Here is a 25176-nt window from a genome sequence, read left to right on the forward strand (position 1 = left end):
CTGGCAACCACGCTAGGTATAGCATGCTGTGAGTTTCCATTTTGTGCAGTTGAGAGTAGGGAGGTGAAACGTGTGCCCGATCGTTATAACGATCTGGATCGGCTGGGGGGAGAAAAAAATCTGATCGGCATGATTTTTTTGCAAAAAAATCGTTTTTCTGAATAGTGCGCATTAACGAGAGTTAGTGCGCACTATCAAAAAATTGTTACTTATAGAAACATAGAAATGACGGCAGAAGAAGACCAAATGGCCCATCCAGTCTGCCCAGCAAGCTTCACACATATTTTCTCTCATACTTATCTGTTTCTCTTAGCTCTTGGTTCTATTTCCCTTCCACCCCCACCTTTAATGTAGAGAGCAGTGATGGAGCTGCATCCAAGTGAAATATCTAGCTTGATTCGTTAGGGGTAGTAGCCGCCGCAATAAGCAAGCTGCACCCATGCTTATTTGTTTTACCCAGACTATGTTATTAGCCCTTATTGGTTGTTTTTCTTCTCCCCTGCCGTTGAAGCAGGGAGCTATGCTGGATATGTGTGACATATAAGTCTTCTCCCATGCCGTTGAAGCAGAGAGCCATGCTGGATGTGCATCGAAAGTGAAGTATCAGGCACATTTGGTTTGGGGTAGTAACCGCCGTAACAAGCCAGCTACTCCCCGCTTTGTGAGTGCGAACCCTCTTTTCTTCTCCCCTGCCGTTGAAGCAGAGAGCTCTGCTGGATGTGTGAAGAATCAGTTTTTCTTCTCCCCTGCCGTTGAATCGGAGAACTTTGCTGTATATGCATTGAAAGTGAAGTATCAGGCTTATTTGATTTGGGGTAGTAACCGCCGTAACAAGCCAGCTACTCCCCTCTTTGTGAGTGTGAATCCTTTTTTCCACATTTCCTCTTGCTGTTGAAGCTTAGAGCGATGTTGGAGTCACCGTAAGCCTGTGTATGTTTATTTAATAAGGGTATTGACTCCAGGCAGTAGCCATCATTCTGGCGAGTCACCCACTCTTCATTGGCAGCCTCTTGACTTTATGGATCCACAGTGTTTATCCCACGCCCCTTTGAAGTCCTTCACAGTTCTGGTCTTCACCACATCCTCCGGAAGGGCATTCCAGGCATCCACCACCCTCTCCGTGAAGAAATACTTCCTGACATTGGTTCTGAATCTTCCTCCCTGGAGCTTCAAATCGTGACCCCTGGTTCTGCTGATTTTTTTCCTTCGGAAAAGGTTTGTCGTTGTCTTTTGATCATTAACACCTTTCAAGTATCTGAAAGTCTGTATCATATCACCTCTGCTCCTCCTTTCCTCCAGGGTGTACATATTTAGATTCTTCAATCTCTCCTCGTACGTCATCCGATGAAGATCCTCCACCTTCCTGGTCGCCCTTCTCTGTACCGCCTCCATCTTGTCTTTGTCTTTTTGAAGGTACGGTCTCCAGAACTGAACACAGTACTCCAGGTGAGGCCTCACCAAGGACCTGTACAAGGGAATAATCACTTCCCTTTTCTTACTCGATATTCCTCTCTCTATGCAGCCCAGCATTCTTCTGGCTTTAGCTATCGCCTTGTCGCATTGTTTCGCCGACTTCAGATCATTAGACACCATCACCCCCAAGGTCCCTCTCCTGCTCCGTGCACATCAGCCTTTCCCCCCCCATCGAATACAGTTCATTCGGATTTCCACTCCCCATATGCATGACTTTGCACTTCTTGGCATTGAATCTCAGCTGCCATATCTTCGACCACTCTTCCAGTTTCCTTAGATCCCGTCTCATTCTCTCCACTCCTTCCGGCGTGTCCACTCTGTTGCAGATCTTAGTGTCATCCGCAAAAAGACAAACCTTACCTTCTATCCCGTCCGCAATGTCGCTCACAAAGATATTGAACAGGACCGGTCCCAACACCGATCCTTGCGGTACACCACTTAAAACCGCTCTCTCTTCAGAGAAGGTTCCATTTACCATTTACCATTTACTTAATGGTTTAAAAGTAACATTTGAGGAAATGTTCATTAGCTAGAGGTGCACACTAAGCCACGCATGCTTGATGCTGTCCCCATGGCCATTTTGCTACCAGATATAGCATGCACTAGCCAGAAAGAGAAAAAAGTGCCAGCAGGCTGCAGCAGTGACAGTGCTGCCAGTCGCCAGTCTAGCCTCAGCCTGCTCTTTAAATTTAACCACTGTAAATATAATAAATTAATCAAAGTTTTTTGTTTAGTTTTTCTATTGTATGTTAATGTTTTGAAGCTCAGGTTGCAAGTTTCTTTATTAAATGTTTTGTTTCACTAAAGTAGAATATAGAGAAGTACTTAATTTCATGTTATGTAAAGTTTCTTTAGTTTAATACACAAAGTACTTAATTTTATTTTATTCTACTCTAGTGAAAAAAAGAAGTTTAGTTTAACACAGGAACTGCAAACTTGAGCACAGTGAATGGGGGGGGGGGGAGAAAGAGGGATGTGAAGGGGGAGAGACAGCCCCTGCATTCAGCAGCTCTGATTTTCTGGAGATCTGTCCTTCAGAGACCAGGGAGTGGGACTGCTTGGCCCTTCATCTCCCCCTTTCCCTTCCCTTTGTCAAGCTACCAACCATTTCCATTTCCCATCCCCCATATATTAAACCATCACCTCAGTGGGAACCTTGGTAACATCAATAAATAAGAGGGCAGCCAATAGGAATACATATTCATTCCTAACTGACCTTAACTAACCTGAAAAGTGTCAAATTGTATCATTTTCTGTTAGTGCACACTAACTCCCGTTAGTGCGCACTAAACAGATTAATGATTTTTTAATGATAAATCGGGGTAATTTCTATTGTATCGCACTCTTTAACGATTAATGACGATATTAAAAATATCGGATGATAATTTAAATCGTTAAACGATTCACATCCCTAGTTGAGAGTAGATTGCTGCAAATTCCTGGTGTTGACCTGCCACTTTAGCCAAATAATCATGAATCACCAGTACTTTTTTTAGATCTTCAGAGAGAGAGAGAGCCATGTTAGTCTAGTGTAGCAAAAATGACAAAAGGTGAGTGGCACCAGACATGCGCTTTCGAGGACAGAGTCTGGGAATGCCTCTGCTCAGTTCGGGTAAAATTGCACACATGCAGGGCATACAAAAGAAAACTTATCTGCATTATTGGGCGGGCAATTTTTATATATGGGCCATTTCCAGGACCTTCAGAAATGGCTTTGAAAATTTCCCTGGATAAGTTACCTGCGAGAAAAGCAGTTGCAAAATGTGCATAGCAGCTCCTCCATGGGGAATGGTACCTGCAACCTTTGCATGTGGTGTGGTATAGGTTGGATCTGGGAGGGGAGTAGGGGTGGAGTGACCGTGAACTATGCATGTTACATTCACTTCCCTGGCCCTTGGAAGCCGACGATTAATACATGGCATGCACTTGTCCCACTGGCTAAAAACAGACCTGTTGCATAGTGCACATACTGTCCCACACTCAAAGGCTCGGCAATGTTCAGAAGCCCAGTTTTCCCCGCACACAAGCATATGTTTACTCATGTGAAACACGTGAAAATTTGCCATCTTTCAGTACCACGAGAAAATTTAAAAAATAAATTGCTCATCAAAATCTCCCTAAAAGGCAGCGCAAATAATGGATTTTGGAGCATGACTGACAGAATGACAACATAACAAATGTAGCAGATTATATGGAGAGACTACTGTGTGCAAATCCATGTGCAACATGGAGGGAATATATAACAAAAACATTTCCTAACACTATGCCAAGTGTTTATTTATTTTTATGTTTCTATTGTGAATGTCATTTTGTTATCTGCCTTCAGTTTTAGATATGAGTGGAAGACACATTATTGAAATAAATAAACTCAGTAGCTTATAATAAGTTACACAGCCATACATGTCCCTGTTATCTGACTTTGAACGTTCCACTCTTTTCTTTTTTTCCTTCTTCCAAAACTGTATACTATCGAGCTGTGTTAAAAAAAAAAAATAAAAAAATCCTATTTTAGAATTTTTCGCTTGAGTCCATATGGCCTCTGCTTTGGTATCCAACCTGCATGTATCATTGCTTTCAGCAGACAGCAATTACATCCCCTTCCTCGATCCATGCGCTGTAATACAAACTGTCAATATTAGCAATTTTCTCTGTGCTTTGGGTAACAAATTAATGCATTCCTCAAATCTGTTCTTCTATAAAAATGCTTCATTTGAAAGGATGGCTACTCTTTTTTTTTTTCATGAAAATTAAAAATCTTCCCCCTAGATCATCTATTGCCAATCCAATTCTCTGTACCACTGGGCTTCGTTACCCTGTATGTAAAGGGTATTTTTTAGTTATTTACAGAAAGTGGAGAACACCTTGCGTCTACACTGATTTCTGTCCGTATCCCTTTTTTTTCCAACTTGCGCACGTCATTTTCCTTTCCTGGGAAAATTATATGTGTAAATTGACTCAACAGAAAGCGCTGCAGTCCTGTGTGGGATTTACATTTTTTTTTTTTTTTTGCCAACTCGCAGCAAAGGCAGGTGTAGACTGTCGCTTCCACAAAGTGGATGGTGTGTTTCCTGCTGCTTCTCTCTCTCTCTTGCCACTGCCCCGGGGGAACCCATAGCAGTTGGAAAAGGGGGGTGGCAGAATTAAAAAAATAATATAGTTTGTGGACAGTGAGGTGACTGAAGGGAGGAGGGAGAGTGAGGGAAAAAAAGTGGCTTGATGATTTTCTCTCTCTCTCCTTCATAGACTCACAGGCTCACAAAATTGTCCAACCCTTTCACATCACATACAAATACATTTTTTACATTTGCATTCAAAGAATGCCTTTGAAATTTTGTGTACTCCATGGAGTACATCTTTCCAATCTTGTTATACCTAAAACCTTTTAAAAATAATATAATGGAAGCCGTTCACTTTAGTCTTTTAAAATTGACATACTGTTATTTTAACTTTCTGGCATGAAAGAATGCTTCCAGATTTGGATACATGTAAATTATTATTATTTTACTTTTAGAAATTAAAACTTGGCTTGCCCTAATCACTCCTTTGATCACCAGTCTGCAAGAGCCAAAGCACAGTATTGCTCTATCACAAAATATATCTTTTAAATGCATGGCTACGTCACAAAGAACTGAAAAGTTGAAGGTTCGGAACAGGGAGGTTAAGTAACTTCCTGAAGCTCACACAGCGAAAGACAGAGGGCAGTCAAAATGGGAGCTGTGGTTCTTACACTTCAGTTCTTTAACCACTGGGCTAATTTGCCAGCTTAAGATCCTGAAAATATTTTAAAGTATATTTTTATATTCATATGATGTGTGCAATGTCCTAATAACTATAATGGTCCTAGACAAATAAACTGACTTATTTTGCATATTTTTATTAGACCAGCCCAGTGGCTTTGTGGTAGTGCTGCAAGCTGCCTCATGGCATGACCTGGCTCAGGTCTTCCACACCCTGGTTTGGTCAAGGCTGGAGGAAGCTGCAGAGGCAAGCCCTCACAATCTCTGGAGGGCAGGGCAAAAGAGCAATTGTGCAATGGCGACACCTAGTGGTCAGATTTTAGGGCCACCTGCTGCAAGGTTCCAGAAGGAGCCCCGGTACATGGTCCCCAGCTGAAGACAGTCACTGCAATAACTAGGCTAAGTGAGTTGGGAGGAAATACAAATGGGGGGGGGGGGGGGGGGGAATTCCCAGATAGTCGTGAATGAAGAGCTTCCCTTAGTCTTTATGTAAAGGATATTTTAGGTATTCTTTACATTAGGAGGGTAGATTTTAAAATCCCGGTGCGCATAAATCCCGGGGTTTACGCGTGCCGGGCCAATTTTCAAACGGGCCTGGCCAAGCACACAAGCCCCGGGACGCGTGTAAGTGCCGGGGCTTTAAAAGGGGGTGGTCCAGGGGTGGGGTGGTTCAGGGGGTGGGGCGGGGCTAGAGGCACCTGGTACAGAGGCCATTTGCCGCTGTGCCGAAGGATCGCGCGCCAGCAGGGTGCCAGCGTGCGCAACTTGCTTCTTCTCCTTTGCAGGAGCAAAAGGCAAAATAAAAAAAAATAGGGGTAGCTAGGACAGGGATAAGGGGGAGGGTAGGATAGGGGAAGGGAGGTTAGGGTAGGGGGTTGGGAAATTCTCTCCCAGTCCGCTCCTTAATTGTGCGTGCCGACCTGGAATTTTATAACGTGCGCGCGCATGTTATAAAATCATGCGTCCATGTGTGCACGCCAGGTAGCGCACGCACATGGACGTGCGCATATTTTTTTGAAAATCTACCCCTAAGTGGGGAACACCTTATGTCAAAGCCAATTTCTGTCCATGTCCCTTTTCAACTTATGTACATAATTCTCCTTTGCTGGGAAAATGACAAATGTAAATTGACAGTTCTGGTCCTTTTCCATTTTTTTCTTTTTTTGCAAAGGTGGGAGGAGGGATCCTCCTGAAAAGCAGGCTGTACATTTCCTGCTGCTTCTCCCTCTCTCTGATGAAGCTGGAAGGAGCAGGAGAAAAATGCCAGGTCAAGAATCCCTCCCCAATAACCTTTTATTGGCCAGCATGAGAATTATTCAAAGATGCTGATGCACAGGAGATTGCAGGACTTTATGGGTCTCTCTCTCTCTCTCTCTCTCTCTCTCAAGCAAGGAATCTGGAGACAAATAGTCTATGATGGAACCAAGAATTTTAGAAACAAAACAGATCGGGGTTTCCAAAACACATATATTTTTTTAAAACCATGGAGCTAACTTGCAAATTAAAAATAACCCAAAACATTTAAATCTTCAAATCTGTGCATATTGTCTGAATTGCATAAAATCAAAACAGATCATGGGCCAGCACTAATACAGTAAAAGGTAAATTTTTTTAAAAGGGATGCACCAATTTTATAACGCGTGTGTCGATGCGCGCAGGTGCATGCGGGTGTCGATTGGTGTGCAGAAGAGAGGGAATTTTGTTTGGCGTGCTGGCGACGAGATCGGGCCTTCCCCGGTTTCCTCCCAATAAAGGAGTGGACTGGGAGGGAACTTCCCTAACCCCCCTACCTATCCTTCTTCCCTCTCCTCCCTGACCTTTAAACTCCTCTCCAACTACCTTTTATTATATTTGTTGGCTATTTTACTTGCTCTCCGGAGCAGTAGTAGCTTCCACGTGCTAGCCGGCTGCTGGCGTGTGCTTCAGTGGGACAGCGCCTAATGACGCTGTCCCGGCCGTCCCTCGCCCCCGGTCCACCCCTTTTTTTTAAAAGCCTGGCACTTCCGCACATACTGGGAGATAAGCGCGAGGCCGGGCCGCTTGGAAAATGTGGATTTGCGTACGCTGGGCTTTTAAAATTGGCCCCTTTATTATTTGTTTGCTTATGGGGAGGTGCTGCTTTTCCTGCCTGCTACATGCTGCCAAAAGCTTACAAATAAAATCATCATTATTCTTGACAGCTTTTCTTTTTTTGCTTTTGCTTGGATTTTGTTTTTACTTGAGAATCTGGAGCAATGCTACAAATCTTGCTGGAAATGGCAGCTGCTATTATGACTAATGTAGGATATTACGTTAGAGCTTAAAGTTAACTTATGTGGAGCTTGAAATGATGATGGGGGAAAATGCAGGTCTATGTATGTTATTTCTTTGTGAGATTGATGCACTCATGAAAACTGATCTTTAAAAAAAAGTGCTCCCCCCCTCTTCCAAAAGACCTTTATGCCTATTATGGAATTTACAGAAGTCAACCTGAGGAAAAATGACTAAGAAAAAGCCGTTTAAAGTTGGCCTGGATATTTCTTTTCAAATAGCATTAATTTAAGCTTGGGGACGGTAACTTTGAAAAGGCTATGTGTGCACCCAGGGACGCATTGATTTTATAACATACTCGCACATGCATGCGTACGTTATAAAATCATCTAGGTGCACATATGTGTGCACCTAATTTTGTTTATAGGTGCACCCAACCGTGCATATTGGGTTTTGGCTGTGTAAGCCGGAGAATTTTATAATTGACATGTGTCCACGCCAAGACCAGTTTCACCAGTTTGTCCACCAGTTTGCCCAGTGTAGAGCTAGGTCCTCCAACCCCCCCACCCCAAGTTTAATAGCCTGCTCTCCCCCCCCCCCCCATTACCCCAGATCCTTTAAACCCCTTAGGAGTAGCTGGGGGGTTTCTTTTGGGGGGGGGGGGTTTAAAATTATACCTCCTCCATAGCCGAAGTAAAGTTATGCGGCACTAGACCTGGGCATGCACCCAGGCACATAAATACTTGCCCGCACATCTCTTGGCTCCGCCTCGAAATGCCCATGCTCCACCCACAACATGGCCCCCCTCACGCCCCTTTAAGATTCTGAGGGAGATGTACACGCAGCGGGAGATAGCGCATGTAGGCGGCTTTTGAAATACAGCAAGCGAATAGAAGCCCTACACGCATGTGCATCTCCCGATTTATTTATTTATTTATTTATTTATTTTATAACTTTTATATACCGGCATTCGTAAAAAACATCATGTCGGTTTACATGTAACTGAGAAAGGAAATTACAATGATAGGTGGAGGAAAGATAAATAGTTAAAAGGTAGGTTAACTTTACTGTGGTGCCAACATGCATCACAGTTAAAACGCGATTATATATGATAAACCATATTAGAGAAGAATTATATGATAAACCATATTAGAATTATATGATAAACCATATTAGAGAAGAATTAGATAATATTATACAAAGTTAGACAAAATTAATTAATTACAGGGGGAGGTGGTGCGGGGGGCGGGGGGTGGAAGGTGAGGCGTGGGGGGGAGGGGGAGGGGGAGGAGGAGGGGCTGGGGAGGCGGAGGGTGACAGGGGAAGCAGGGGCAATAAAAGGGAGGGGGGGAAGATTTCTGGCATGTGCCAGGCTTTTAAAATACATCTTTTTTTTCCCCTGATCTTTTGATTTGTACAATAAAAAGAAACACTTTGCCAAATTTCTGAGCCATGTAAATGGTGATATCTGTCCTACAGTAAATATTTAGACTCGGCAGTTTCCTCCTGTAATTTTTCGGATGTCCAGCACAGTTGGAACTGGAGGTGGGAATCTAATACCACAAGCCTTCATTTTGTAGCTATTTTATGCTTAAATCAGTTTTATTAACACATTTACAAAATAGCACAACAATCGCCATGAGCTGGTGCACACTTCCCAGGCCATGCAAATACCATATTGATTAATCGCAAACTATCAGACTTTGCCCTAAGCCCGCCTCCCCTTGCCTTCCATCCCATCCCCAATTGATTCAAAGACTAATTTTTCTTTATGGTGAACTGATCGTACCCCTTGTTAGCATATATCTCGTTGAATCTACATTCCATCCAAGATGATACTGAGCGATGTCATTTACAATCAAACTGCTGGCACGAAGCGATAAAAACTGCGGATACAAGTTCCAAATTTTCAGAAAAGTCCGGTGTCTCTTCGTTATATACATTTGTTCAATATACTTTTCTAACTGACATGTCTGGAAAACCCATGCACTTAAGTTGTCCTAGGTTAGGCACCTCTACCACTATCCATTTCTGTGGAATATGTTTCCTAGCCAGTAGCAACATTTTCTTACACCATAACTGGGCATAACCAGAAGCAGCTGGGACTGCTACCCTCCACTGTAGCCGCAAACTAGGAATCAAACCCAGGTCCCGCTGCACTGCAGTGCCCAGCCCTGCCACTGAGCTTGGACCACAGTGGGGGTTTTTTCGTGATTCAAAATGGATATATGAACAGTCCTGGGAGGGATAGTCCATTCCCTCCCATAGAGATTCACTCCCAAGCATAGTATCTTACCCCACCACAGATGGGACTGACCCATGCTGCTGCATATTTCTAAATTAAATTAATTCTGGATAAGAAGAGAAAGTAGATTATATCAGGATAGGCTGTGCTCGTTACTGGACCACATTTAGGTAGGGCAACCAACTGCAGAGTGATAACATTAAGAAAAATGCATTTGAGGCAAAAGAATGAATAGTCCATTCTGAAATACAACTGGTCAACGTTTTCCGTTGGTCTGACCCTGCAGGGCACTTCTTATCTTAATATACATTCAGTGACAAATATGAGCTGACAGTGAGGCTCATACTGCGTGAATATTGACCCTGAGGAGGACATGAGTGGCAGAGGATTTTAATTTTCTCAACCACTCAAGCAAATATTGTCACCTTGGTGCCACTATGTCCTCTCAAGGAAAGCAGCATTTTTTCCACTTTTAAAGGAAAATTCTATATTCTCTTTCAAAAACTGTTCTCAAACCATAGGAAAATAATTGAAATGTCTGACCGTTGTCTATTCATGAGCTGTTGCCTTTTTAAAAGGCAATAGTTCATTCTATTTTCAGTCATTTTTCTCTTTACAAGAAACTGTTACACATTTGTGTGTGTGTGGAGGGGAGGGGAAATGTATGTATTTGTAGCTCTCTAATATATTTTAAATACATTTGCTAGCAATCTTTTCCAGCAGTCATTTAACCCTCTGGTATGGACCAGGGAACTGCTTAAGCAGTCTATTTTACCCTCTTTGATAGGTCCGTATGGATTAAAACATAGAAATGTAACAGCAGGAAAAGACCCGCAGGCCTATCTAGTCTGCCCACCTACTTTAAATTAATTCGGTTAGAGGTGAGTTTTAAAAGCCCCACGCATGCCAGAGCCGGGAGATACAAGCAGAAGTCGAGCCGGCACATGCCGCGCAGGTTTTAAAAGACGCCCGCGTACGCACGTTGTATCTCCTGCTGCGCGCACAAATAAGTTGAAAAAAGGGGCATGGATGGGCAGGGTCTGGGTGGGGCATGTGGGACATGGGCATTCTAGGACTTTAACATGAAATGTGCGCATAAATATTTACGCGCACGAGCACGTGCCAGGGTCCCTTGCCATGTAACTTTATTACCGCTACGGATGGCGTGTCAGTGGGGTTTTAAGGGTTAGTACAAACAGGGTACTAACTGGGGAGGGGGGGTTTAGGAAGTCCTATCCACTACCTGGATGAACTGGGAACAAACTGGGGAAACTGGTAATTGCACCAGCGTGTGTCCCTTATAAAATTCCCCTCCCCCCTCCCCCCGCAACTTATGTGGCAGAAGCGGCTTTGGTGCGCACGTGCGCAGCCATATAAAATTGTGCACACATGTGTGCACATTCAGCCTATTTTATACCATGCGTATGTTACAAAATGTCCATGCCCTTTGGTGTGCATACATGGGCACCCACGCGCCAGTATCAAAGTTACTGTCTTAGGGGTAGATTTTAATAGATGCGTGTGTGTGTGCGTCGTGCATTCATTTGCTACCCAGCGTGCGCACATGGACGCGACAATTTTGTAACATGCACGCACCGGCGCACACGTGTTATAAAATCGGCACGCTGCACGCGCTGGATTTTGTAATCCGTGTGCAGTGCATGCAAGGGGGTAGATTTCTGCAACTTTCACGCGACGACGCATTGCAGCCTTCCCCAGTTCCCTCCCAGTCCGCTCCAATTAAGGAGCGAACTGGGAGGGAACTTTCCTACCCCTTACCCTAACCTCCTTTTCCCTTCCCTTCCCTTCTTCTCTCCTCCCCAACCCCTAATTCCTACCTTTCTCCTGGCTGTGAGGTTTAAAGGCCAGTTTTGGGAATCGCAGCATTAATGTTTTCCATTCCTTAGATCTTAGAATGCAGCTCAAGAACGTCCCATGTCTCTCTGTGCTGCCTGGTCCCGCTATTAATCTTGATGGCAAGTTACTTTTCAATTTACAGACTAGGAGAATGGTGCTGGTATTGCAGCTGGACTATCCATGCAGCTGCAAGAAGATTCTGTTGCATTTTCATTCCAAAATACATCTTTAAAGTGTGTGGAATTTAAATTGTAAAATGCCTTTTAAAAAAATATAATGTTTACGGTGCTTGAATCCAATCCATACCAAGATATCAATACAGGGAGGGAACCTTAGCGGCCAGTTGTGAATTAGGTGCTCTGCCTTGTCAGTATGTGGTGACCACAGTAGCAGGTCATTTGAGTAAAACATATCCCTCATTTTTGTCAGGGCATTCATTTGGGCAAATGTTGCTTTTTCAGGAGCCTTCCTGCTGGACAGTTCTGAAGTAACAGCAAAAGTATTTAATCTGCGATGTCATCCTATCTTTCTGAATGCAGGAGGAGGACGCATACATCGTGATTTTCAAAACCTGTTGTGATTTTTTTTTTTTTTTTTTTTTTTTTTTAAAGCCGGGCCTGAGTGTGCCAGGGGAGGCTTGGTGAATCAGGCCCTCCCCATCAGTATAAAGGTGCACAGAGAGAAACTCCGTTCGCCTGCTGCGTGGCTATGCAGTCGCTGTGTAGAGGGGTGTGCTGTACAACCATAATGAGCCTTCTCTCACATGATACGCTCAGAAGATGATGCTCATTACCAGGAGCAAGACAAATCTCTCCCCCCCCCCCCCCCAACCGCCCCACCACCACCACAAAACCAGATCTGTCTTTAAAAAAAAAAAAAAAGGCAAAAACATTGCTGAGCTAATGTCTAGCAGCACAGATGTAACAGCAACTAGATGTTACCTTAAAAGGGAATTGTTACATTGTATTTTGTGTAAACATACTCCCTGTTTACTTCTCCCCATATGGCTGTAAAATCATGCATTTTAATTTGAGAACAGCAATGAGACAGCAACATGAAAAAGCTTAGTGCTCGTTCCCTCTCCGGGGGCAGATTGATCTATGGACTGGTAATGGAGCCTAAGCCCGCACAGAGCTGTGAAACCTGCACCCCCCCACGTTCAGTGGTAGCTTGTGGGCCATAAAGCAGATGGTACACTGGTGCTCCATTGCTCCTTCCTCTGTCTGGCTGACTCCGTTACTCCCTGCTTCCCTAACCTGCCACCCCGTGAACGGTTGCTGGAATGGCTCTTTCAGTCTCGTCTTGCATGCATCGCTTCCTGCTGCACTTAAGTGACAGCAGAACACAGGAACATTTATTTATTTATTTATTTATTTATTTAGAGTTTTTATATACTGACCTTCTCGATATACATAATCGAATCAGGTCGGTTTACATAGAACAAAACTTTCGCAAGTAAGGCGATACATTAAACAATAAAACAGAGTATTGAACTAAAGAGTACAGCATAACATTAAACAATAAACGGCGAATAGAACAATAAAACGTAAATCAATAAATATTAAATCTTATGTATAGATATATATATATATAAATGTATATATATAAATAAATATATAAAATAAAAATGACTATACATTTGTCAAATATCATGAGTAAGAGGTATTATTAATTGCAAATTATTGGTGGAAGAATTGTGCTGGTAAAGGTAAACAGGGGACAGTGGGCATTTTAAAATGGCATAACTATGAGACGAGCACCAGCTGAAGCTGAAGTAACAAGAAAGGGTCTTTCATAATAAGATAACATCACAGGAGAGGCTGCTGATTTGAACTAGGTCTTTATAGATGACAAGCTTGGTGTTTTCTTAGGGTTCAAAGTGCACAGACATCCATTTGTGGGCCTTTGCAGGAAGTGTGAAGTTTTTGGAGGAGAATAACTTGTGCATGACTGGTTCAGGTTAGAATGGCGAAGGCATAACAGATTCCGGGTGCACTATTCTTTCTTCTCCAAAGCAATAAATCCTGACTCGAAAAGCATCAGAGAAGGAGCCCTACCAGACTGTGAAATCCTGCCTTGGAGGATTATAAACCAGTGTGCCAAGAACAAACACACCTTCCAGCTGAAATAGAATATGCCAGGGATGATTGACAGCAGCGACAATCGCTCATAGACCCCAGAATGTGCGAGTTAACAACGTGTAATAGGCACTCCGGCAGATCTGAAGGAATAGCTTTAGATTGTGAGCCCTTTCTTGGTGTGTTCTGGAAATGTGGCACTCGCTAAATGCTGCAAATGGAAATGGAGGACGTCCCAAGGGATCCATTGTGATGCCACAAACTTGTTGAGCTGTGTGAAATGAAAGCACAATTCTGTGCACATTAGAACCAAAACAATAATGAGAGGTGAATCTCCGTTTGTTGCTGGACAGAATTCTCCTTCATTTAACGAATTCCATTGATGAACTGTACTTAGAGAAAAGTGGAGCATGTCCTGTTCATTTTATCTTGTAATAAAGAATATCAAATAATCTGCCATCACATACTTCCCTTTGTAATGTGTTCAGAGCCCTCTAACCATAAATAGCAAAAAAAATATCTGGGCCGTGAATGATCTTAAATCTTTGTTTCAGAGATAGCTATACTTACTTGTTCTAAGCAATACTGCAAAACCACATATGGTACATAAATATCCCTAGTCTGTCAATAAAAAAAAAAAAGCGAATGTGTCTGACTTTGACTCTGATCTGCGCTAATTAAGAACACAATGCACCAGTTCGACTCACAATAAGTATTAATCCCAAAGTTCTGACTGGGGTACATCCTCACTTTCTAGCCCATTGCTGGACTTGATTTTAAGAGCCATAAACGAGGGAGGCATGATAGACAGTATGTGAGAGGCTTTCCAAGGTTTGGCTGAGCAGAGCAGGAATCTATGGACTTTCCCCAAGACTGACTTGAGGAAATTGGGATTTTCCCATTTAAAATATGAATCGAAGTCCAAATCAGGCTGCTGTTTTGATCCACCATATGGATACCCTCATTTGAACCCGGTTGGAGGCAGCCCTAGGTCAACATCTGGGGGTTCAAACACAAAAATGAGGTAGAATGAAACTGATGCTACTGCTCAAGCATTTCCAACATGCGCTGTTTCAACCCCTTTTGGTGTGGGTTTAGATAAATTGAGGCAAATGTGATGCTTAAAATCTATTTTAGACCATGGTGATTTTAGATCTGTGGTCCAAGCCGTTGTGCTCATTATGATTGATTATTGTAATGCCTTGTATGTAGGTTTCCCAAGTGCTGTCTGACTGCTGTACAATGTCCTATCAATACAGCAGCACGTTTGGTTTCTGGTTGTGCCCTACATGATCATATTACGCCAGTATTAAAATCATCACATTGGCTTCCTGTTGAGTATAGGATAAGATTTTGACTGTAACTTTTAAAGTTTTACCGGAAGGTAATCCCCTTTATTTGAAAGATTGTTTGAACTGGTGCTGTCCCTCAATATTTTTACCAGAAACTCCTGATATTAAGAAGGTTCGATTGAAGAAATAACTGCATTTTTTCCAGAGCTGCTCCTAGCTTATGGAACAGTCTGCCCTTGGCGTTACATCAGGAGGTCTACTATAGAGTCTTCAGAAAACAGCTAAAAACATACCTCTTTAGTGAGGCATTCTCAGCCTGTGATTGATATATTTTTAGATGCACGATGCATAGGTTTGTATCAGTGATGCTTATGTGCATTTTTATTCTATTGTATTGATTTATCAAGTTTATTGTATTTGGTGATTGTTATGAATTGATGTCTGTTACTTGGCATCCGCTTAGAACAGGTCCTGAAAATATGCAGAATACAAATGAATGTAAATAAATAATAATAAAAATTCTTTTGGCTCCAGCATAGCCATCTATAGATGTGTGAGGGGCTTTATGATTTTGTATCTGTTTACATAGATTATTTGGGGTGCACTGCCTCCATAGCATGCAAACTTTATCTCATGCATATTCATTGTGGATATCCTACAAACCTGACTGGCTGGAGTAACTCCAGGACAGGTTTGGGAACCACTGTTTCAGCATATCACTTTATTTGTTATTGTGTGTATTCAATTACTTTTATCTTCTTATCGCTGCTATTACTGATAAATGCGGATATATTTTCACCCAAAGAATATATCTATATTGCTAGTTTTAAGGTAAGAATTGCATGCTGCTTTCTCTCACGTAGGTTGGGTATGAAGGAGCAAAAATGGTTTTATTCACTCTCCTCTCATTCCATGACTTTGGAAAAAAGACTTTGATAAATCAGGTTAAAAGTGAAACTGAGTGATTCCTTATGCTCCAGCCAGTCAAAGATGATTAAAATGGTGTATTTAAACATATTGTTAATCAGAAAACTAATAATATTCATAACCACTAAGGGGAACTTAGATCAGGACAAGCTTTAGTTTAGTTTTGGACTTATGTGGCTAAGTGGCACTGTTTTAATATTTGGCAGCATTGACTGACCACTACTTAACCAAAAAAACTATTTAGCTGGGCAGGATGGGGGCATTCCAGTGCATGGCCACTTATCCTGCTAACTTACCAGGTCATTCATCAAACCGCGATGTGCCGCTATCGCGGCGGTACAATGCAAATTAGAGGAAGGGGAGGGGTATCAGCGGGATCTGGGCGGAGTTATGTCCCGGCAGCCCTGCGGGCGATAATGTTTTCTACATTATTGCCGGCAGCACAGAGGGAAATAACTACACCTTTTCCCGGGCCGCAACCACGACGGGTGAAACCACACCGCCACGATGCTGCTGGCTGCACAGTTTTTCTCTTAACGAGAATCTAGGCCTTAGCTGGATAAGTGCCATTATTCATCCTTCTCCGGCTAACTTAGCAAGATATTGAGCAGATCTAAAGTCAGTCATACAAATGTATTCTGCTTTTTTTTTTTTTTTACATAGCTGGGTATATTCAGTGGCATGTTGTGCCACTGAATATCCCAGCTAAGTTAGTCAAGGTTTATCTGGCTAACTTTCTTAGCCAGATAGCATCTGAATATCTACCTCTAAATTGCAAATATGAAGAGTTACTTCCCATGCCAGACAAGTCCCTGCAAGCATACCAGCTATGCCAGGCCATGGAAATCCTACTGACATAGGCAAATGAGGTCAGACTGTGTCAGGAAAGGAGATAATTCATTTTGCAGACTAGCCCAAACTTTAAAGAAAGGAGCATGTCTCTTTTAATATCTGCGAGATTTATGTGTTGGTTTTTCTTGTACTTCCTTCATGAGATGGCTTGTCTTCACGGTCTGTGATGGAAGCAGAGAGCAGTGTGCTTGCCCATCCCATGTTCCCCAGGCAGATCCTTATTCATAGTTTTTCAAAGGTACACTACATCTGTCATTGAATAATTAGGTGACCTTGTTGACTCTTATTATTGATTCTGGAAACCGACTGTATCCACATTGTTTTGTCCAAAGCATGTAAACAATAATGCATTTATTAAGTATGCTAAGCAAACCTATCACACTTTAAATTGAAAACAGTATGCAGTGGGTAATCTCAAAGTATCGGTGTTTTAGAATTGCTGCAGGTTTATACAGAGGTATAATTTATTCAGCTCTGTAATCCCTAATAAACTCCTGGAGCTTGTGATGAGGGTTATAGTAAGTGATGTGGATTTAATGTAAGCACTAGGAGTTGCTAAGGTTAGTGTTCAGTGCTTAACATTAGAAAGGCTTTAATCTTGGTGGCTATCAGGCACCTCCTCCTTTAATTTATCAGCTTCTGCCTAATAATGTTTTCTTGTTGCCCCTGTTGGAGCAGGTTCTTCCTGTCCATTCACACACTTGCCAGGTTAAAGCCACAGCAGCAGAACAGTTTAAAAATGATATGGGGGTGGAAGGCAAAGGGAGAAAAAGTTAAGATAAAGGATCTATTTTCATTCATAGCTTGAGTGAATGAAATTATTAGACCATTTCCTGGTCCTAATTCTGGACTAGGAAATGCAAAACCCAGCTGCTTGGGATCTTGCTTACATTGGATCTTAAAAACCCCTTCTTCACCTAGAAAGAATCCATCTTTCAAGCTGCAGGTAAGATCTGGGTACGCGGAGAAAGGGAACATGCAAATTGTTTATATGGGGTTTAGTCATTTAAAAAGCAACACGTTTGCATTCAAGTTGTGTATTTCCACTGGTAGTGGTAACCATGTCCTCTCCTATTGCTGCATTATATGTAAAGTATCTCTGCAAAATACACTATAATCCTAAAACAAGCAATCATACCTCTAAATTGGATATCTCCCTTGACGAAACAAGAAAATAAAATTTGCATTAATTTCACCCTAAAAACTTATTTCACATACGTTTCTTTTCAGATGGAATACTGCATTAAAATAAAAACCGAATTCCCTTTCAGGTAAGTGGATTCATTTCTGAATTCATCTTTTTTTAAATTTTTTTTATCCCAGGTTCATTTACAAATGAAGTATTTCACCTGCTTCTAATGCGCTCAAATCACTAATATATGACAGCAGCCATTATGAGCCAGACGATCATTTTTGTATAGGAGGTAATGAGGGGAACAGCTTGTGTCCCTGTGCGGTATAATAATCACAGGCGCTTCCAGCATTAGCACTCCGCTTTCTGATATTATTCTGCCAAAGCAGCTCTCTGTGCATACTATAATGTGATCTATGAGCGAAATTCTGTGCCTAAGGACCTCTATTTTGATCGTACATTGACCAAGTAGAGTGGAGTATAGCTCTAAATCTGTTTCCCGTGTGTATTAGGCTGGAATAGGCTTGACATTTTTTAGATAAGGAAACACATTTAGCATGGCTGCATAGCCGAACAAGCCCAAGTCATGCTGGCACGTATACAATTCCAGGACTGGGTCAGAGAGTTCCAAGGAGAGTTTGATTTACATTCTAGGAAATGCTGGAGGGGTAAAGATACTGATTTCTTGTACTTCATTATTTACTTTTTGTGAGATTTTTGGTTTTTGGGGGGTTTTTTTCATTTTTTGCTTACCCATCTGTTACTCTTTTTATGTCTTGCTTGACAGGTCCATGGGTCACTTACTGAAACTTATTCTCAAGGGCAATTGCCAATTACTTTTTAAAAGAAATACAAAAAAAAAAAAGGTTTAGTATTCCTTTTTTTTCACTCTGTGAAAGTGCAAGTGGCATATCTATTGTATTAAATTAAGCAAAGAGCTGGTGGAAGCAAAAACAGCGATAGAATTCAAGGAAGCAGAGGATAAGCACAGAGGTTTCCTCGTTGCAAGAGAGTGAGAGGAAAACCAGAGATAACTGGGGGTCTGTCTGTGGCATTGTACCAGGATTACAATTCGGCAGACTAGATGGGCCTTATCTGTCATGTTAGACTGTTTCAGTGTAAGACTCCTTTTTCCATATGTTGCCAGTTTGACACTAATGTTGCTTAAGAATTAAAGCATTTCAAACTTTATACAAGTGTGATGGGTAACCCTTCAGCAGCCTGTGTGCCTTTTCAGATAGATGCTCAGACAGAGAAACATAAACATAGAAATGACGGCAGAAAAGGACCAAATGGTCCATCCAGTCTGCCCAGCAAGCTTTTGGTGGTATCTGCCGCACAGGTTACCCCCATGCTTATCAATTTCCCAAACCGTAAAAGTCAGGGTCCTCGTTGATTGCTGTCTGAATCCAATTCCCTGTTAGCCCGTGCCGTTGAAGCAGAGAGCACTGATGGAGTTGCATCAACAGTATCAAGGCTTATTGGTTAAAGGGTAGTAACTCTCTCACACCAGCAAGTTACCCCCATGCACTCTTTACCCCATTTCCATCCTCTAGTTGTAGGAATGCACAATGTTTATCCCATGCCCCTTCAGTTTCCTAAGGCTCTTTGGTTTCTACTTGTATGGTCTTCCAGGCCAGCTCTCCTTCCACCTTCTGGTGCGTTCAGAAATACTTTCGATGGGAACCACTCATTCAAAGAGAAACTGGAGCGGGTGTTCCCCAGTTTTGCATTGATGAAAAACAAAATGCTTTACTGCAGCCAACTCAGTATGTTTTTGGATTATAAAAAAATACCAGAATCTTGCTAGTCTGTGTGACAATTAAATGTGATCCCAGAGTTGGGCCTTCAGCATCCCAGATCAGCCGGGGCTGTGGCGGGTGGGAGGGAGTCGTCCTCATTAAAAAGAGCTCATGATATGGGACTCTGGAAGAGGAGCCCCTGGTGCATCGCTGCAATGACCAGATGAGGGAGGGGAAAAAATCCCTGGATAGATGGAAATGAAGGCACCAGAATCTCAGCCCTGATCCCAATTGAGCCGGAAAAAAAAAAAAAGGAAGAACTAACAGAAAATACATAATCATATTTCAATCTGCAAAAGTAAAAAACACAAAACCAAAATCTGATCTAGTTATGACTTCTGGACTTAGTACTGTAAAATACATGTGCGATAACTGTGCATAGTGAGAATCTACTGCAGCAAGGAAGGACTAGTTGCTTAAAAGCAGAACTTGAAATAGCATGATATAACGCAACCAATTGTATAGATTCATTCTGGTATTCTGACCATCAGAACGTATTTCTGCAGAGCTTATGGGGATAAAAATCTGCAGTGTAGACAGGGAAAGGACTGAAGAGCAGAGCAAGCAGCATGTGTAGGTGTGTCATTTGTCTCTCTCATTGTTTAATGTTGGTTTTTTATTATTAATACTGTGCCATTCATAACCACCTGTTGGATATCATCTTGTATGTAGAACATCATTGTGAACTTGGCAGAGATGCTTTTTTCATGGTTTCGTTTGGTTTGGTTTGTTTTTTTGTCATCTCTTATGTAGACTGACTAACTTCACCAGTAGTGCAAGAGTAGCCTTTTTCTTTTAAGGAAGAGGGAAGGGAAATACCACTGCTTTTGGCATGCCAGACATTTTGACAAGGGTCCAAATTGAGGTCTGCAGGTGTCTGAGGCCTTCGTTTGTATAACCCAATGCCAGTAAAATAATTTAGCCCAAGAAATCTGAGGCTTTCCATGTCTTTTTTTTTCAGCCTCCATGCCAGATTTAATTAAATAAACTCATTCAGGGTACAGGGAACTGCTCCTAGGAGGCTAATAAAGTAATCATGCCATTGAATTAATCAAGTTGGCCCTGTTCTGACACACTGAATGGGCTTGATTGTTCAGGAGGTTCTGCAAATAGTCTGCGTAAGCCTTCCAGAATAGTCCATGGTCCTATGTTTTGTATATTGTTCTAAATTTGTGCTTTGTTAACTTTGGTTTATATCGGGCAATGGGATTCAGAATACATTTTTCAAGTCCTAGGCAGTATCACAATACAGTGTAGGGGTTTTTACAGAAGAATGTAGGTATCTTTAGGCCAATGATCATATAGATGGCCAATGAGCTTTAACGTGAAGGGCGGTGTCTGCTTGCTTTGGCTCAGAGAACAAAAAAGGAGTCTTGGATATATTTGCTGCACAAGATCTTGCAAAGCAGCAATCAAAGCTGGGAAGCATACATGGTGCGCATTAAATCAGTAAATCTCAAATCGGTCCCGGATTACCCCCTTGCAAATGAAGCTGGGCAAATACTGGTGTGCATAAGTAGATGAAAACTAGGAATTAAGATATTGTTCATCCACTATATAAGGACATTTATCAAGCCATGTTTGGAGTAAGGGGTTCAGTACTGGGCACTCAGCCTCAAAATGGACAATCATAAGAACATAAGAAATTGCCATACTGGGTCAGACCAAGGGTCCATCAAGCCCAGCATCCTGTTTCCAACAGTGGCCAATCCAGGCCATAAGAACCTGGCAATTACCCAAACACCAAGAAGATCCCATGCTACTGATGCAATTAATAGCAGTGGCTATTCCCTAAGTCAACTTGATTAATAGCAGTTAATGGACTTCTCCTCCAAGAACTTATCCAAACCTTTTTTGAACCCAGCTACACTAACTGCACTAACCACATCCTCTGGCAACAAATTCTAGAGCTTAATTGTGCGTTGAGTGAAAAATAATTTTCTCCGATTAGTCTTAAATGTGCCCCATGCTAACTTCATGGAATGCCCCCTAGTCCTTCTATTATCCGAAAGTGTAACTAACAGATTCACATCTACCCGTTCTAGCCCTCTCATGATTTTAAACATCTCTATCATATCTCCCCTCAGCCGTCTCTTCTCCAAGCTGAACAGGCCTAACCTCTTCAGCCTTTCCTCATAGTACTCCAGGCAGGTGTCCATCTTGCCTACCCCTTGTAAGCACACTTATTTTATCCGCATAAAAAAGTGGGAGGGGTTCAGTTGGTGGTGGGAGAAGTATGTTTGGTTACATTTTCAAAATAATTGTACATGCTTTCAGGTGCATAATGTGTACCTATTTCAATGCAGGTAGCAAAAGTCACAGATACAGTAGTACCTACGGTATGCAACCTGCATTTTCAAAAGCAAATTCCACATGGAGTTTTTTGTTTTGTTTTTTTTTTAAATTAGCTTTTGGGACCCCATAGGTACAACGTACCCGCCAGCAGTGTTTAAAATTACCCCCTCAATACCTAAAATCTTCAGATGGAAACCAGGCAGTTTAAAGCAAGAGATGCTGGAGCATTAATGACATTTACAGTGTATTGATAGAAATAATATCATACTGTAGCATTCAGATCTATTGATGAATCATGAATCAGTCTCTGGAGCCTCAAAAGAAGGAAACATTTTACATGCATATTCTCTCCACATATGCTGTATGTTCTTAATATCTTTTTTGCTGGAGAAAAATATATTTTACTCGCACATTGGATAAATCTGATCCATGTCGGCTCTTAATATTAGAGTTAAAATGACCTGATATTGTCTATATAAGATGTACTCTTCCTATTAACCATTTTCCATGCATGATGAACAGTTCTTTTAAGATACAAAATCACATATCATATGATCAAAAATCTCTTCGCTGTTCCAGAATTGTCATTTCATGGTTGCATGTTCCAATGATATGGATAGTTTCACACGAGGTTGGAAACTGACGCATTGTATAGCTTTTAAGCCTGTTCAATAAATGCAATTCTAGTGCCAAGTCACTGAAATGTGCGCATTACATATATTTCATCCATGATTCAACAACTGAAATTGTATTGATTTCACCTGTGCGTCTGCCAGAAGATGTCTCATCAATGTCATGGACTTCTTCAGAGATTCTCCTTCGTTTGGCAGAAACGCCCTTTCATTTTCTTCCACTGCTGTTGACTTGGTCACAATGAAGTGTGAAATCTGGTCACTTAAGGTGTGCAAGGATTGCACAGCTACAGGGGAGAAAAACACAAATTGCATTAGAGGATTGTCTTCTTAGACTAAGATATCGCAGTATTTAGTCAGATATTACTGTGTTATCTATTGAGGCAGCTTTGGTTTAAAGATTTAGGGTCACATTTAGGTTTTTGGGGCAAAATTCTATGCAGCAAGTCTGCAAGTCAGTTTGCTTACCCCATTTTGGAATAGGTTATTGCAGCGGAGTGACTCTGTTTTCCCCCTTGCTGTCTGTGCCGGGACCAGGCTCGAGGCCTGGTCCACCTTAAATCCCACAGAGGGTGAGAGCTCTGTGGGCGGGGATCCTGCGGAGCAGGGGAGAGTCCGGAGGGCGGGACCAGCTATCCTGCTTTAGGGCTTTCAAAAGCTGTAAAAATCTTACAAGCAAAAGTGCTCCCTGGAAGTTTTACCCTCTTCCCCCCTCCCAGTGCAACATTCCAAGGGGTCAGGCAAAATTCTCACATAGCTCTTGACTTGTACAATTGTTTCCACTTTCAGAAGCTATAGGAATTAAGATCCTTGGGCAAAAGATAGTCCATTTCAAAATAACAAATAATCTCCTTCTCCTCCTTAACCCCCACTCTAATTTTGCTTGATCTGGCCTTTTAAGCATGAGTGCATATCTCTTAGGTTATATAAAGACTACTGTTCTACTCCATTGGCTAGACTTTTAGGTCTTTCAGCAGGTCTCAGCTTTAAGACAAACTGCTCTTTAAAAGCCAGCCCGGCCAAGTCTGACACTATATTGCTTGTTCAGATGAGTTTCTCTAGAAGGTTTTTTTCACAATCTATTGTGGGATTTGCCAAGTTATTTTGCATTATTCATGTTCACTGGAGAATGGTTAAAAAAAAAAAAAAAAAGTTAATAAAAAACAATTGAGCCAAAGCTTGCCAAGATCTGCAAGATGAGATTTACAAAGATTTGAATGTGGAAAATAATTTAGTTTATTAGCTCATATTCAGTATTTGTTTCTTAAGCCTTAAAATTGCTTTTTCCTTAAAAAAATAAAAAATTGATAAAAAATAAATTTGACTACTTATGCCTTCATCTCACCTGCAGAAATGCATGCTTGCCATGTGTGATGCACATTTAACACATTGCTAAGCATGTGATAAGTATGCTGTGGGCACACAAGGTTCTGCAGGGGGTCATTTTGATAATTTTATTTGTATTATTTATTGCACTTATTTTTGCTACATCCAAATAAACTGATCACTGCACATAAGAAGAGATGTTTATAAAACTTTAAAACATACTATCACATATGCAACACAAAATAAATAATATAACCACATAAAACAATCAAAATAGCAAACAATTTAAATAATATAAAAATACAATTTTCAGAGATCCTAAGAAAGCCCACACAAAAGGTTGGTAAATCAGCCAGAATACATCTGCCTAAAAATGTGGACCTTAAGTTGCCACCTAAATTTATAATAGCCTAGTAATTGTAGCTCAGAATCTATTGCATTGCACAATACTGGGTCCAATCTCTGAAAAGGCCCTGAATCACATTTCCTGAGTTCAACAGCTTTCCAAATTAGGCAAAGCCAACAAACATTGACCATCAGAGTGAAGCGATTGATCAAGAATGTAGGGCTTAACCAAATTAACCGATGGATAACCATCAGCCTTTACAGATTTAAAAAGCAATGTTAACATTCTTTCTGTTGCAGGTAGCCAGTCTAAAAAGTCTAATGATGGTGTTATATGCTCATGGTATTGGTATCTAATGTCAGTAATCACGTGTTGCCCATTCTGAACCAATTGTAATACCCAAAGTAAAAACTTAGGAGAGCCTAAAAATAAAGTATTACAGTAATCAAGTTTACTAATAGCAAGGGCTTGCACAACAACTGTGTGAAAATGTGATGGTATTAACAAAAGCATCAATGACCTAATCATCTGCAATTTATAAAAGGCAGCCTTAGCCACAGATCAAACATATGGTTTCATCAATAATTTAATATCCAACTGTAACTCCCTAAATTCCTGCCTTCTGTAACAATTGAGATAATGACATATCCAAATTTAATTTCCTGAATAATATCCCCATAGGACTGACCAACTTTTAATATCGCTGTCGTCTTTATATTTAATACCAGCCTATGCCAGCCCAACCAAGTCTGTATCTCCGTCAATCCAGTCTGTAAATCTCTGAACCGGTATTGTACCATCTCTATTATAAGGTAGACAAAACTGTACATCAGCATATATATGATAACATCCAAAGTACCGAACAAATCTCCAATAGGCTGTAGCACATATTGAATAATGCTGAAGATAATGATGATCCCTGCGGGGGATGC

At 41.5% G+C, this 25176-nt stretch overlaps 1 protein-coding gene across 4 annotated transcripts in view; it reads right to left on the reverse strand.

Moving 5' to 3' along the window:
• Positions 1-25176, reverse strand: part of KAZN (kazrin, periplakin interacting protein) — a 663662-nt gene that overhangs the window by 550800 nt on the left and 87686 nt on the right. For all 4 annotated transcript variants that reach the window (XM_029579163.1, XM_029579161.1, XM_029579162.1 and 1 more), the window contains exon 2: positions 22702-22859. In XM_029579163.1, the coding sequence (XP_029435023.1) occupies positions 22702-22859 (158 nt within the window). The remainder of the gene's footprint in view (positions 1-22701; positions 22860-25176) is intronic.

The sequence above is a fragment of the Rhinatrema bivittatum genome, chromosome 15 (genome assembly GCF_901001135.1).
Source record: "Rhinatrema bivittatum chromosome 15, aRhiBiv1.1, whole genome shotgun sequence".
In the NCBI taxonomy this organism is placed as follows: Eukaryota; Metazoa; Chordata; class Amphibia; order Gymnophiona; family Rhinatrematidae; genus Rhinatrema; species Rhinatrema bivittatum.